General features: G+C 40.4%; 1 protein-coding gene across 4 annotated transcripts in view; it reads right to left on the bottom strand.

The window, feature by feature from the left end:
- Positions 1-16,965, bottom strand: part of PPP3R1 (protein phosphatase 3 regulatory subunit B, alpha) — an 86,591-nt gene that overhangs the window by 32,214 nt on the left and 37,412 nt on the right. For 2 of the 4 annotated variants that reach the window (XM_037896025.2, XM_043543944.1), the window contains one exon: positions 4,949-4,988. In XM_037896025.2, coding sequence (XP_037751953.1) covers positions 4,949-4,988 — 40 coding nt within the window. Of the gene's footprint in view, positions 1-4,948; positions 4,989-6,792; positions 6,817-6,898; positions 6,941-7,356; positions 7,382-16,965 lie in introns of those variants that run through there. The other 2 variants (XM_037896024.2, XM_037896027.2) reach the window with 2 other exon arrangements.

Raw genomic sequence — 16,965 nt, 5'->3', positions numbered from 1 at the left:
GAGAAATGCTGGTCTCCCCTGTGAAATCTGTATAGTACAGGGTAAAAGTACACAAAAGACCAGATTTCACTGTCTGACATATTTTTAGTGGCCGGGAATTTGGTAGGGCCCTACATATAATACATTGCGGAGATGATGTTGGTGAATATATGTACCACTCTGTCATTTATCTGTGCCTGAAAAGCTCTGCACACATTATAAATGGCTCAAAGCTTCAGGATATTGATATGAAGGGAAGCTTCCTGTTCTGTCCACAAACCTTGAACCTTCAGTGTCCTCAGATTCACTTCCCAACTATCATGGAGGCATTGGTACCTATGGTCCTGACTGGAGAAGGATGGGGAAAGGGAACACCCTGACCCATATTGATCTGATCCGTCTACCTCTCTAAGGACTCAAAGATGGGCGGTGGCACTCCCACTAGGCCATTTAGTGACTAACAATTCAGCTGATATACCAACTTCAAGTAGTCCAGAAACCTATTGTGCCTTGTGAAAATCGCCACATGGGAGTAAGTGTCCTGAAGATCGAGGGAGACAAACCAGTCGCGTGCTGCACCACATAAATGCAGGCCCTCATGTGGCCTAGCAATCTCAGGCATACACATATTGTAGTTGAAGGGTGGGAATGGAGACAAGCACAGGCGACGAACTGCTTGAAATAGTTTGTTCAGCAGAAACAGCCTCAAACGTGTAGAGTCCGGTAGGGTCCCAATGAACTTAATTTTACATGTTGGTATTAATGCTGATCTCCCTTTGTTCAAAAATTAGACCCAGACAATCAAAAGAGATGCAATGTGTACTGGACATGACAGATTACTTGGTCTCTGTACTTGTCCCTCACTAACAAATTGTTCAGGTATGGAAAGACATGAAGTCCTCTTTTTCTGAAGCACACTGCTACTATCATCATGCATTTGGTAAACAGACAAAGGACAGGGCAAAGGGAAGTACTATGTACTGATAATTGTGACCTGTCACCATGAATCTCAGAAACCTCTTGTGCCTTGATAAAATCGACACACAGAAGCAAGCGTCCTGAAGACAGTTGGTGGCAAAGCAGTCATTGTGATTCAATGCAGGGAAGGCAGCGATAGGGACTAAGGCTCATGAGCCACAAGTGGTTCTTTGCAGTACATGATATTAAAACACTGATTTATTAACCAATCAGGATGCTTTTGCTACGTTATTAACCAGCTAAGTTATCAACTTGCACTAAGTTATTAACTTATTTGCTGTGAGAATAATATAGTACTATAGTAAATGAAACAATGAATTCACACAACTGTGGCTCTTTTGGGTAATGCTGATTGCTAATTTGGCTCCTGAACCACTGAGGTCTGAGTATCACTGAGCTAGGGTAACCATGCAGAATCTTGTTTTTGATGTACTTGTTAAGACAATGGAGACTGAAGATAGGTCTCATCCCTCCTTTGGGCTTGGGGATGAGGAATTACCAAGAGTAGATCCCTTTCCTCAATTCTGAAGGGGAACCTCCTCTATGGTTCCCGAAGCCTAGAGAGCCTGAACCTGCTGTAGGCACTAAGACTCATGAGAGTGGACTCTGGAAAGGGAGAGGGTAGGAGGGTGGGAAGGGGGACCGAACAGGAATTGAATGACATAACCCAGTCCAACAGTGATTAACACTTGTCTGTCGTTAATGACTCTAACCCTGTAGAAATGGGACAGCCTGTCCACAAACAAGAGGAAAATGACTTAAAGCTTGATGACTGGAATGTCTACCTTGGAGAGACCGTCCAGTTCACTACTTGCATGACACTAATGAAGGACAGGCTGACTGGTTGAAATTGGGACCACAAGACCTTCTCCTACATGACTTGTCTCCCTTTCTGGAGAAATCCTGCTGTTTAGAGGGATAATTCAACTGAAAGAGCTGTTGAGAGTGATATTGCTGCTGCTGCCCCGTGAAATGACGACTCTTTATTGCCAGGTTAAAAACATAAAATGAATGCAATGTAGCTCAAAAGTTCTTAAAGGAATGTAGCATTTCGTAAGTTTTGTCCAAAAACAAAAATCTACCATCAATAGGTATGTCAGTCCTCAACGGTCTGTTGGAAATCGGGAGCTATATCGGAGTTCTTCAATCATGAAGACCTTCTCACTGGTACAGCAGAGGCCATAACTCTAGAAGCATCCACCATGTGCAAAGCTGACTGTTGTGACATCTTTACCACTAGATGGCCTTCTGCAACAAAAACCTTAAACTCTTCCCTGGAGGATTCTGGCAAATGATCTGTAATTTTTGCCACAGTGTCCCAATTTACAGTCATACTTTGGTAACGCGGATTTGTAAGGATGAGGTTGAATAATTTTTCCTCCCCAGAAGTCCCATTTTTTAGAGTCCTTGTCCTTTGGTGTCCTTATATCCCCCCATCTTAACCTCTCATTAACTGCCTTTATGGCAAGAGTAAGGCACTGGATGCAAGAACAAGCTCTCAAAACGGTGCATAGGCACACAGTATGTCTTATCAGTACACCTCGCTGTAGGTGGTAAGGACGCTGGGTGTTCCATAGCATCTTCCAAGATTCCAGGTTCCAAGATCACTTCATTTATGGAGGGAACCACTCTCCCTGAAGCTGAGGACTGGAGAATATCCAGCAACTTTTAAGTATTCTCCTGAACAAACACCTTATACACTCAAGGCTGAAGCCATGCACCTTAGGAGGTCCTGACACCTTTTAAAATTCTCAGGAACAGGGGAGGAAGAAATCTGGCACCACAGAGTTGTCCGGTGATGAAGAGGAAGAAGGAAGCTGAGCCAATTGCATCTCCTGTGGTGCCTGTAACACTGGTTCACGCTGAACCAGTTCAGCAAGAGCAACAACCCCCGTCTGTGGCTGCAGCGTGGGAGGGTTCAGGAGGAGAGGCTATTAGCAGAATAAGAGACTTCATTCTGGACTGAGGAGAGGATCAGGACCTTGCCCATTGCACAACATCCCAGGGGTTCCAAGCTATCCCTGCTATAGGAGCAGTACTGATCTGAGTACTAATGGTGATCCCCACAAGGTCTTGATAACTTTCATAACTGATAACGAGAAGGTGACGGAGAGGAGGAAGACATCTCTGCGCCCAACCCTGAAGAACCTTCCAAGTAGTCCACAGGCAATGGAGGAGCCTCCCCCTGGAAGGGCCAGTAAGTATCCAGCCTCATCTTAAGTCCAAAACGCAGGATGTATCAGTGCCAACAAAGGTAAAGCAGTCAATACTTTAAGTACTTATAGGGAGCGGCCTCACACTCACATTTGGTACCAGAGCAGATGCTGGTACTGAAATCAAAGCTGGCATCAATCCCACAGATGGAACACACACCAGAGTCATCACAGCACCAAAGATAGCACCTGCACTTACAAGCCCCTCAGTACCAAAAATGCATGAGACATCAACTCTTCCAGTTCAGGGTGCAAAGGCACAGAAGACAGTGCCAACAATAACAAGTCTGCAACCAATCCAGACAGTGCCAGGTACACAGAAGAAACCACCACAACTGAACATTCCTGAACTAGTGCAGAGTCAGGAACAGATAGGGAAGCACGTCCAATACTGCCCGATACGCTACTTGCATGGGAACAGTTGGTGCCCACATCAGTGTCGTTGGTTCCAAACTCAACAGAAGTCCCACAAGTGGTACAAGAGGGAACGATACTGAGCCCACTTACTCTCACCTCACTCACTCAATGGCCCTATTCTAGCTCATGTATCAGATCAATCACAGTGCTGGTCTGCACTCATCTTAGAAGGAGAGGAGGAATCTCTCTTAGCTTTGGAATGGCCCCAGTCCATTGTAGGAGACCTTTTTCCTAGAAGGACCATAGGAAGGAGAACTGTCTCTTCCTCCTAGAAGAGGAATCCAAAACTACCCAAATCACCACCTTTGCTGGCTCAGATGCCTTCTGGGGGGCCTGATGATCTATGGAGGTCCCCAGTGCCAACAACAGACCTCATGGCCTGCTTCAGTAGATACTGCTTCAAGTGCAAGTCTCTGGCCACCAAATTCTCTTCTTGAACAACATGCAGTTGAAGCACCTTTCTTTAATGTGCCCTTCCCAAAGGGACAAACAGACAGTGAGAGTGTGGGGATCACTACTGGGGATAATTATTCCACACGACGGGCAGTGTTTAAACACCAGTGGGGGCATCACACCAGGCAAATCCTAACTAACTAAACCTAAATCAACTGCAACTAACTCCTCTACGCAGGAAAAATAAATAAATATCACAAATGACACTGTGAAACAAAACATTACATAAAAACTGCACTGAGCACTCCAACTCAAGCCATGGGCAATGAGAAGCAACTGATGGGGTTAGGCAGCACTGCCCTTAAATAAGCATGGGTGTGGCTAAGAGGCCAGAGGGTGTGAGCACAGCCCCTATGGGTATTGCTAGGCTGGGGGACACAAGCCTGAGTGGAAGATATGAGTACTACCACTTGAGGAAGTATTTCTTGTAACATGTTAAAGACACTAGCATATAGGCCTTTTTTTTTAAGTCATTTTTCACTTAGTGCAAAATGTAATTGGAAAATAATTTCTCTATGCTTGGTTATCTTGACCAGCCAAATTATTATTATTTAGCATGTGTATTATGATCACGATAGGCGTTCTATTACAATTGGCACTGTACAAGCACAGAGTACCCGCCCTGAATAGCTTACAACCTATTTTTAAGACAAAATATGAGCAAACAAAGAATCAGAAGGAAAGGTTTTATCAAGCTTTCCACACAAGGGAAAAATCAGTCAGTCAAGGTGGGTGAGGTAATATCTTTTATTGCACCAAATTCTGTTGGTGAGAAAAGGAGCATAAAAGATATTACCTCACCCCCTTGTCTCTCTAATATCCTGGGACTGACACTACTATACTTCAGTCAGACTCTCTCTCTCACACACACACACCCCAGCTGAAACTTAAAAAAAGAATCGACTTACAGTGTGAGCACATTTCCAAAGGATAGCTTGCCTCATTTCCCTGCAATATAAAAAAGTTTTATTAGTGATAAAGTAAGCTTAGCAAAAGCTAATTTTAACAATGTTTAAGTTTAAATATGAGACCATAAACAGTATAGCGTGTTTTGTTGGGTTTTTTTAAAATTACAGATTACTGTCAGTGTACTATTATATACATAATTCTGCATTACCAACAGGTACAAAAATTAAGTTTACCATGCAGCTGAGAAGAACTTTTAACAGTTAAGGATAGCAACATTATTTCCAAGAAAATATCAGCAATCAAGAGGAGGTTTGTAGCGACTAGTAACCCCAAACCTATATCCTAAACATTAAGTCACATTTTACATGCTACTTGTGCAAGTGCTTATGACAGGTTATATTAAAATAAATTAAAATGATTCAAATTTCACACAATAGGTGCTTTATAATTTTATTTTAGATTCACAAAAAGGAATACATGTCCTTATAATGTATTAACATGGAGAACCTTACATTGCTGAACAATGGGATAGTACCAGAACAGGCCCCACCCACATCCTCCACATACACACAAAAAATCCATTCATAGGAGAAATAAAGCACACAAATTGTTATTCTCTTCCCTAGAAGTTTGGAAATGTCTTAAAATACTGGGATTTAAACACATCAAAGCATTACTACTTATGTAACACCAGAGTGAGAGACTGGAATACAAAACAAAATTTTAAAAAAATTAAATCTGCTATAACAATCTTAGAAATGTTCAATTTAAAAATATTTACAAATTATAGGTTTCAGAGTAACAGCCGTGTTAGTCTGTATTCGCAAAAAGAAAAGGACTACTTGTGGCACCTTAGAGACTAACCAATTTATTTGAGCATAAGCTTTTGGATGCATCCGATGAAGTGAGCTGTAGCTCACGAAAGCTTATGCTCAAATAAATTGGTTAGTCTCTAAGGTGCCACAAGTAGTCCTTTTCTTTTTACAAATTATGTAACTACTGTAACAAGAACACAAAAGATTACTAAATCAAAAGTTGCATGAAGTATACAAACTGAAAAAAAGTATTTGAGCACTCATGTGCAGTGTTTTTCAGTAGTCAGTTAGCAGGAGAGAATCTGGATAACTGTAAAGAGCTTTAACAAAAACTAGGGGGAAAAAAAACCCCATACAAAAACTTAAGGGATTGTAAAAAATAATTTCAGGACACCGTTTTTAAAGAACTCTCTACCAGAAAATGGAATAAATGTAAAGTTAGTCTACTTAAAAAATTTAAGATGACAGTGCTTCTTTAATACCGTAGATTGGGAAGGGTCAACCAGTTCAGCACTCTGGCAGAGAATGGCTACTTAAGATCACTCACAGGCTAAAAAAAATTGCTTCATGAAAAAGAAATCCTACAAGTGGCTTGGGAATGTGACCGCATGTCAATAATAGGAGGAAGGGGTAAATCAAAACATCTCACAAATACTAAGTTTCCTCCTTTAAGAGAAGTCCTTTTTGTAGCAATATATTTGCTATTTATCCCTACTCTGTCTTCTTAGAAAGTACTCTGTGCCCATCTAATTTTTATAGAACAGTTAAACATGTACCCTTCATTTTCTCCCTAAATGTCTATTTAGAGCTTATACTGTAAAGAACTGGAATAAAAATGTAAATAGGGATAGTTAGGTCCAGGAAAACAATTTAAGAAGTGTGACTCGTACTCCAGGGAAGCTTCCATGAAGGAAAATTTTTCACTGCAAAGGAACATCAGAACTGCCTGTGCTACATGAGAGACCACTGATGGAGCCACAATAAAACTTGGGAAAACAAGTGAAGAGCAAAATATAAGTAGTCAAAACCTAAAAGATGCAGAAGAGATCTTTGGGAATGTGGGGAAACAGAACCAAAGAAAATCTTGACACAGGCAGAAACAGGAACCAAAGGATCCGGATAGGCTACTCTTACAGGATGAGGCATGAAGTGGTAAGAAAACATCAGACCGGAAGGCTGCAAATTAAAGGAGAAAGTTGCATTAAAAAAAAAACAGTGGACTTTTAGGTACAACATACCCATGCATTAAAAGACTGTTCTGAACCCGTTATGGATGAGGACAAAACTCATTCCTGGTATCTACAACAGAAATGAGTCTGGCAACAGAAACAAAACGTTTCTGAGACATGAGAGAGAAATATTATAAAGGAACTTAATGTGCTGAGATATTTACTCAATTTATTAATTCAAATATAATATAGATGGCATATTCTTATTGCAATGAAAAATATTTACTAATTATTTGCATGAAGGAGTATAGTAAACTTTGGAGGGACCGTAGGGGAAAAAAAAAAAAAAAAGACCTGAGCAACTAAGCAAAGTTATGTTCTGTGAAACTGGTACTGCTATTGAGAAAAAAGAAGAGTGCTTACCTATCCTGAACTGGAACTTTTGTATCTAGAAAGAAGACAACAGACATTGTAAATCACAATATAAAGTTTATATCTAATATTTGCTAATCATCATAAAATATATGGTAGTTAAAAATTAATCACTTATCTGTTAGTGCTGTGTTGGAGTGTTGATTCCCTGAGAGAATCCAAAAGTCTAGTGCATTCTTAAAAAGATCTTAAACCTTCATCTTGGTTTTCAGGAGTAAGTGCAAAAGCTATCCATACCATTCTTGCCAGTAAACCTGTGACTTGGACAAATTCAAAGGTGTTGGGGGGTCCCCAATCCAGAATACCGGATGCCTAAACAATGAAAATTAATTCTCTCCTCTTGGGAGCAGGCCTTTTTAGTCAGTCAATCTGGTTTTAACTGTACAGCAAAATTAATTGCTTAATTCTTACTAGTAATCATTTAAACATGAATTGTTGCTAATATCCGATGTGCAAATACAATTCAATTAATATATTCACAAAATTTCCTGTGAAAAACTGGCATTTTTTGACCAGCTCCAGTAAAATGGTCTTTCTGCTACATTTGGAATTTGGTCAGTCAAATATTCCCTTATACCCTATTCTTCAAACCAACTTGCGTGTAACAGATGCTGAGGTGCATACTTCTTCCTTCATGACTGGGGGGTGGACGGGGACGGAAATTTCGGTCCAGAAGATATGATTTCAGTGCTTATTAACCATGGATTACCTTACAAGAATCTAAATATTAAATCTGACTCATTATTAGGGCTTGAACAAGACAAACTTTTTAACATTCTCTCTCCCAACCAAAAAAGGAAGACAAATATAGCTGCTGGTTTTGATATTGAAATGCAAAAGGAAATGGTTTTAAAATATATTTTTATTAAGTGGCCTGCCAACAACATAAGAAATTCTTTCTGTTTTGTCCATCCAACAACACAGCAATAATATGCAGAGGTGCAGGTGAAGTAAGACTCAGCATTGTAGAGTCACAGATAGTGCAAAGTGAATTATGAAGTTGATGCTTTTTAGTCCATGGATGGAGGGTATAAATTCACACTCTCTCTCAATCCCTGCTGTGAGTAATTTCCAAGTGTGATGGTATTGGCAACAGGCAAGGCATCCTCACAGTTGGAATGAGATACTATACTACAGAGCATCTTTGACAAGGGGAAATTAGATTAATGTAGAGCTTTTTTCACGTGGTATTATATTTTCTTCTTGAGGGAACAGTTTCCCTGGAACCTTGCTAATCTACACACTGTTATACGTTGTATAAAGAAGGCGCTCTCTCCCATCTCAAAGAGTTAATGGCAGATGCTGGAGTAAGATTTAATATTACTATGACTTCTATATTTATAAAATATACTGCACTACTAGAATATTCTGAACTATAAAATCTAAATAAAATGTGGTAAGCATTCTTTTCTTCATTTGCTAATTCACAGGTTTATAATTCTAATGGGCATCCATGTCCCTTGTGCAAATTTGCTACGTCTACTTTTAGTGTCTGATATTTTTAACAGTCAAATCAGACATTCATACTGTCAGTATTCTTAATAGTTAGCTTGTTATTGTTCGAAGTATAATTCTCTATATTTTAATACAAAATTGAATTATTCATGTTAAGACTACCAACAAATATTACACATTGTTATGTGGATACCTGGCCACTAGAAGTTAGACCACCAACTTATTTCACATCAGCAAACGAACAGCTGTTCCACTATTGTTCTGTAATCAAGCTAAGAGGAAAAGGCTTGAAATTCTTTGCCATTTTCTCAAGTCATCTAGTACCCTAACTTGTGGAGCTTCTTCTACATCATTTACCAGAGTTAGGTCCACTGCCATCAAAATTGGGTATTTGGAGGAGGCTGCTTAAAGTGGTGATAATTAAAAATTTAAAAAGGGCAGGTAGGTATTGAGCAAACTTCCTCTGACTGCTCTATTAATACACTTAATTTGTTTCATACACAGCGCTATATAAATTGGGAGATCTTACCACAGTTAGAGTTTAATGTGCCACCAAGTACAAGGGACAATGCTTACAGTACAGTACAGCACAAGATTTTCCAGTTTAGCAAAAATGTGAATATTTAGCTTAAAACGAGTCTCATCCACATTAGAACCATGTTTTGTGTAACTGGGTTCTAATATGTCAGCCTAACTGACAACTGATACGGCTCAATATATCCACAGGTTTCAGAGTAGCAGCCGTGTTAGTCTGTATTCGCAAAAAGAAAAAGGAGTACTTGTGGCACCTTAGAGACTAACAAATATATTTGAGCATAAGCTTTCGTGAGCTACAGCTCACTTCATTGGATGCATCCGATGAAGTGAGCTGTAGCTCACGAAAGCTTATGCTCAAATAAATTTGTTAGTCTCTAAGGTGCCACAAGTACTCCTTTTCTATATCCACAGGGTGGCTCACTCCCACACCCCCAGGTGCAAATGTTTATCCTACTGCTTGAGTTCCAACAGGTGACAAATCATTGAACCATAAAATACTGCTTGAAACTGGTCAGAAAAAAAAAAGAGACAGTCCAGTTTTATAAAAAAATATATAAAACCAATTCATATGTGGACAATTCACAGCTGTGAATATCATAAGTATGCTGTCTTGCTCATCAGGTACAAAGATGGGCGAGTACAAGCAGCACAAAAAGTGAAGTGAATAGAAAGAACGAAGGAAGTAGACAAACTGGTAGAATATGTTTTGATGAACCAATGCTTTGTAAGCCATGGCTAAAATAGTATTAAGAATCAATTAAAACATTACATGCATTCTCTATTCCCCTCTGCAGCTGGTCCTCTCTCCCTACGGAAGACATTCAGTCATCCCACTTATTGTTCCTCTTGTGCACATTATCCACAAAAATGTATTTGATTTTTTCCCTTCCTCAGGTGGTTATTTGGAGTTAGCACCCAAGTTTCTCTTTTTGGAAATGATTTGGCATATGCTGCTCAAAGGCAGGTTAGTCATGGGTGACTTGTCGAAAAGACTTTGCCCATACAGCAAGACAGAGAAGCAAGGAGAGTTTGCTACTTGTAAAAAAAAAAAAAAAAAATCCGCAAAATTTTACAGCTGGCGGGTACAATGGGAAAAATAAATTCCCAAGACAATAGGCAGTTATCTAGTCTCCTAACTAGGAAAGATTATCTCAAAATGTTGCGTATGACATATCTTTCAAGAGAACATATGTTGTAAAAAATGTTCTAAGTATATTTTATTGCATCCTACTGTGCTGTACTGTGTGCACCATCAAGTTTCTGTGTAACCTATTCAGAAGCTGAAATAAAACGTTAATGGACTGGTATTTTTCAACTAGTTTTCTCCTTTTACAAATGCTATCATGAAAGGTATTCTGACCTTAATGCCTTTTAATGCTGGCAACCCAGGATTACCATCCTGGCAAGTTTTATGGCTGCCCCCATCCCAAATTTCTCTGTCCCCAAAATGGTGTTAAGTATGAGAGATTATATGTACAACCTGGCACCCTACTAAATGCTTTGACAACTGTTCATGCCCTAAGACTGATGGGCCAGAACAGTGAATTACCTCTACCAGTGGCAAGCAGGCTTTTAAGATTAGTTTGATGCATGAACTAAAGAGTAGAGGTCTGAGATTCAGTATGGGCTCTGCAACAGCTTAAAGACTGATCCAAAGCAAGATGAGTTTATCTTTACTTTACCAAGCAGCAAATGGTCTTGGGATTACTGGTTGCTTCAATACAGCAGTGTGGGCTACTACTTTTATATACTGTATTGAAGCTACTCAGATAAATGAAATATATTACTATCAATGTTTGTACTTTTTTCATGTGTAGTGTTTGGATGTTGTCACGTGGCTATATCAACATACAGAATGTAATATATCCTACATATATCTCCACACTTCCCAAAGGCAACGCTGGCAAGTGCACCAAATCAGTAAGGCAGGAAATCATTGTCACTGTTTAGGGATCAGGACTGGGGATCTTGTTTTACAATATTAGCAGGGTTGTAGTTTCAGGTAAATAACAAACACTGTTTGTTAAATTCAACAAACAGATGTTTTTTTGACATCACCCATCACCACTGCCAGTATAACAATGGCAGTGACAAGAGTTTCATGGAGAGTGGAGGTTACCAGCCCAGTATCAACAACGAGTCTTGCAGGCAGGTCCCCCTTAGTAGTCCTACCAACAAACATGTAAAATCCAATGCAAAATACTTGTTTTCCCCTCCCCATTCTATTTCCTGAACTCCCTTCCCACAGCATCAAATTAAAGATTAAACACACTACCTGTCATGGCCAAAGTCCTCTTTCTTTTCCTCTGATCTCATCTTCCATATGTTGTAGTTATCACAAAGCTTTCAACTATGAAGTGGACCAAAATGCCAGTCTGGTGCTGTGAAACTTCTACTGTTTTTGTAAAAAAATGTACGTGATCCAAGCAGTTGCCAGGACTCTGGTTGTCTTGTACATGGCAATACCAGATTTTGACTGCCTCCTTTTTTCCTTGGCAATGGAGGATACTGATCCAGGTCACACTGACAGTTTCAGATTTTGATTTGTCAAGTCAAGATGCGCTTGGATATTCTTTGCTTGCTCATGATCTCTCCATTTCAGATAAGTAGTCTAGTAATAACTAGCACAAGATTTCTACTCTCCAGCAAAACATGCACTGAAGTGGCATAATGAGGCTTGCTATGGTTAAGCAGGAAGTCGCAGGCTGGTTTTAAAAGCCTAGACTTGGTTACTGCTGTGAAGACATTATTGCCCCATACATGCCTGGTAAAACATTCATATTTGAGCCTTGATCACAAGCAAAGTCAAACATATGCATAGTTAGGAATCATGTGTTTACCATAGTGTGTGAATATGAAGAGTGGAGAGAACCATGTCACAACTTGAATAAAAATTTGGTAACTTTAAAACTTATTTATATCCAGACTGACAAGAAGTGAACTAGACACCAGTGAAAATCTGCAGAATTACAACAGCACCTACAAAAGCCAAACTGATTTACAGTACTCTGTGTGTATCCTAAATAACCCAGTAGTAATTAGTACCCAGTAGTTAAAGAACATCAATATCCTGAAGTCCCATCCACAGTAATTTGCCCACACACTCATGTGGGTTAATGGAACAGTTAAAAACAGGAAATTATGATTCACACAAAAGTGAAAAGAAAAAGGGAGTAAGTATGTCTGGACATGTAAAGTCATTCTAGAACAGTGATGGGCAAACTACGGCCTGCGGGCCACATCCAGCCCGCGGGACCGTCCTGCTCAGCTCTTGAGCTCCCGGCCGGGAAGGCTAGCCACTGGCCTCTCCCCGGCTGTCCCCCCGCCCCCGCAGCCTCACCTCGCGGCCAGTGCTCTGGCCCACCACTCCTGCTGGGCAGCATGGCGGCGAGCTCCTGCTGTTCTGAGCAGCATGATAAGGGGGCGGGAAGCAGGGAGGTTGGATATGGGGCAGGGGATCCCGGGGAGCAGTCAGGAGGCAGGGAGCAGTTGGATGGGGCGGAGGTTTGGGAGGGGGGCGGTCAGGGGACGGGGAACGGGGAGAGGAGGGTTGGATATGCGTGGGAGTCCCGGGGGGGCCCGACGGGGGTGTGTGTGGATAGGCGTTGGGACAGTCAGGGGACGGAGAACAGGGGGGGGTTGGATGGGGTGGGGTGTCCCAGGAGGGGGCGATCTGGGGACAAGGAGCAGGGGGGGTTGGATGGGTCAGGGGTTCTGAGGGGGGAGGTCAGGGGGCAGGAAGTGGGAGGGGTGGATGGGGGCGGGGGGCCAGGCTCTTTGGGGAGGCACAGCCTTTCCTACCCAGCCCTCCAAACAATTTTGCAATCCTGATGTGGCCCTCAGGCCAAAAATTTTGCCCACCCCTGTTCTAGAAGGTACACAGTGAATCTGGCTCATCAGATGTAAAGATATCTGCACTTAAGAGGTTGCAGGAAGAAAGAAATGAAAATCTTTAGGCAACATTTCTGACCACCCAACCCAGAAATAGCACAGGTAAATCTGATCATATGGTTTCCAACATCTACAAACTGTTCAGTATAGAGAAGCCACAGTCTGACCTGAGGAAAGTTGGAGACATGATATCAATAATCCATAAGAATACAATTCCTAGAAATATCCATGCTTCCACTGATCTGAGATCTGGTATTCCTAATACAAACCATGTAAGAGACATATTGGATACCAGTATGGATGTATAATTTTTACCATGATACACCAGACTTGTATTGGAGATGGAGCGACTAGGGTGCTAATGCATTTGTATAGGGAAAGTCCCAATGCAACATTTTTGGTATTGCCAACCCCCAAGCATCCAAAAATCTCGAGACTTTTCAAAAATAATAAAATGTTTCATTTTTTGTGTCCTCTAGTTTCTATGCCTTTAGGGTTACATTTCAAGTTTTCCACTGCAACCATAAGGGCTAGAAACTTCGCTTCTTGAAAAGAAAAAAAAAAAAAGTTGTGTATTCAGTCAATGTTATTTGGCGATGAGTTTTAGCAGAGTATCTATGCTTTCCAAGCAAAAGGGCTATAAATACTTCCTGCACATAAAGAGTGTTCCAAACATGGAGAAAAATGAAGCTGCCCCAAATGCTATCTCCTTCTGCATTTTCTCTCAGTACAATTAAGGGAAGGATGACAAATCCATTTGATTTATGCAGAGACATTCCCTATTTCTTATCACTTGTTATAAAAGCTTTATTCTAGAGCTTTCTGTTGGTGATTCAGTGGCAGTGTAGTAGTTTCTATAATTTGGGGAGAAACAGGCAGCGTACAGGACTTTTTCCTCCCACCTCATCCACTCCCTGATTTGTCTGTCACCTCAGTTTTTGTGTTGAATATTACTAACTAGTCAGCATGGCCTATTTTGGGTTTTTTCATATCTATATCTATAGATATCAGAAGTCAAGGCTTTCTGTTCCAGCTTGATAACTGTACTCCGTAGTTGATAGAGAGTTATGCTCTCAACATATATTAGGTAATATTGCCCTACACCTAGTTACATTTATATATATTTTATTTGTATCACAAATGTATTCAACAAAATCTGCTCAAAATTAGTTTAGGTTTGTCCTCAATTTCTGCTGTTACAACTGGTATACTGACATTATCATGGCTATCATAAGGTACATAGTAGACATCAGATCCACGAGACAGTTTTACACAAATGCTTAGACAAGGCTGTATATATCTGAAAACATCCATTCCTTATGTTTATATTTATGTCTATGTAAAGATCATCTATGCTTAATCCACTGTTTGCAATATCCAGATCAGAAGGTTGATAAAGGTTTTTCTGTATTCTGGACACAGATGTGGGCAGAGCCAGTTTTTTGAGAGACATTCCATAGCACCGGTTTTAAAGAAATCAATTTTAATTGTAAATTAATGTTAGTGTAACAACCATTTGCACTTGACACTTTTCAACCATACCAGTGTTAATAAATTTAAACACACAACATTCATATGATGTAACTGAGACATGGAGAGATTAAATATAATTAGCCAATGACATCAGGAGTTGTGTAACAGAGGAGGAAGCAGCATCTCCCAGCCCAAGGCATTAACACAGCCATCCTTCCTACCACACATTTTGTGTTGCATTGCCTTGCAATGTTCATTTAACTTTTGCATATTATTTATTATCCTGTAGACACTATTGAGGAAATTATGTTCCTGATTCTGGTGAAATATGTACCAAATCATTTCATGGTTTTGACTGTTTTACACTGAGTCCAATATATTATGAACCTCAACCATATCTGGATCTCTAAAAGTCTCCCCAGGAGTGAAGTCAAACAAAGCTAATCAAGCTTGTCCATCCCAGTCCTTCTGAAATCACATGGGAATTTAAAATGGAAACAGCTGTTGATTTCTGGTTATTACACAAAGGAGAAATCAGAGAGTTTGTCTTCAGAGCATCTATTACATATCCAGAGTTAGAATATGTCTCTGAATAAGACATGGATCAAAAAGGTTGGACACCTATTAATCAGAGATAAAGCATGAAATCTTTTGGGTGGGAGGGTTTACACAGGAAGACCCCTTCATTAATGAGACCCAGAAGCTACACCTTTGTAAGAAGCCCAGTCACCTTGCCACTCCCAGCCACAGGGATTTCCAGTAGAGCGCTACCCTTGATTCTACCTAAGGACTCCATCTTTTGTATCAACTTCTGGCCAGCAGATTGAGAAGCCTCATACACTCAAGCTACTGGAATAGAGAAAAACTTTGCCTGCTCTCTTATTATTAAAAGCCTTCCCTTTGCTATGAAGGGTGGATCTTGATTATTCCACCTCTCCTCTAGACCGTCCAGAGTCCTCCTCCCCCACAATAACTAGTACATGCTTCTGCTGTTTCTCATTGTCTTTCCAGAGCAGCTGCAGAAGCATCAGACTGACATTGACAGTTTTCCTACTTGACCACAAGGTTCTGAATAGTAGTAGTATTCTTAGTTTTGGTCTGTTGCTGCTTTGCAAAGTTTAAGCAGCACTGGAGCTGTCTGGAGATTCTGGAAGAGAACACCGCATCAATTTAATTTCAGTTCACATTGGAAGATTACCTTTGCAACCATAAAGGCTACAGACTTCACTTTTTAAAAACAGAAGCTTAAATTCTGCAGGTTTCAGAGTAGCAGCCGTGTTAGTCTGTATTCGCAAAAAGAAAAGGAGGACTTGTGGCACCTTAGAGACTAACAAATTTATTTGAGCATAAGCTTTCGTGAGCTACAGCTCACTTCATCGGATGCATTCAAAAATGGATGTCTCAGGTTCTCCAGGCTCTCTCAGAAAAATTACCCACCCACCAGACTGGAGAGTGAATTTTTCTAGCCCTAAATATTGACATGAATGAAGTGAGAACTGTGGTCTGCATAGTCAATATAGGTCTATGAAACACAGACTGTTCCAGCAGCTTATTTTGTCTGCTATCCTGCCAATTTGTAGAAGCAGAGGGAAGGCTCCAAGCCTCCATGTCCTGAATCTTGCTTCTAAAATTACATACTGTGGGGGAGAATTAAGGGGATTTGCTAACAAACTGCTTGACAAGGTACATCTTAGACTTGTAAGCAATGAATAAAGCCATCTCTAATATCTCCCGGATATCTACCATCCCCTCAAAATCAATACACTCATTGATTTAGACATCATCTCATACTCTACCGGTGTACCTACCCTAGCCTTCCTTTTACCCAGCCTCACAATTTTGGTGTCCTTTCATATTTCTTATTTATATACGTGCCCTCAGCAAATCCTGATCCTTGTCTTGTAAAGTACATTTCCAAAAATGTTTCCCTTCCTCTCTATCCCCAAAACCAAGAGGTTAGCACAAGGGTGTCAAATATATGACCTATTATCTGGATCCAGCTTACATGATGGATATTTATGTGGTTCACACGACTTTCATGTTTTCCCAAATCTCAGCTTTGATTCTGTTGAAGTCTTTAGCTGTCATGGTTGTGAAGAAAGTCTTCCAAACGTGAAAATTAGCGTAAACCAACATACGGATGTCTGCCTGAGTCTGCAGACAGCCCACTACAATACCACTGAGGGTGGAGAACTACCTAAAGTGCCAACTCAGAAGCCCAATGATAATGTCAACATTAACTAT

This window comes from Chelonia mydas, chromosome 3 (genome assembly GCF_015237465.2).
Source record: "Chelonia mydas isolate rCheMyd1 chromosome 3, rCheMyd1.pri.v2, whole genome shotgun sequence".
Taxonomy (NCBI): domain Eukaryota; kingdom Metazoa; phylum Chordata; order Testudines; family Cheloniidae; genus Chelonia; species Chelonia mydas.
The sequence above is the reverse complement of the archived record's forward strand: the minus strand, read 5'-3'. Positions and strand labels throughout refer to the sequence as shown.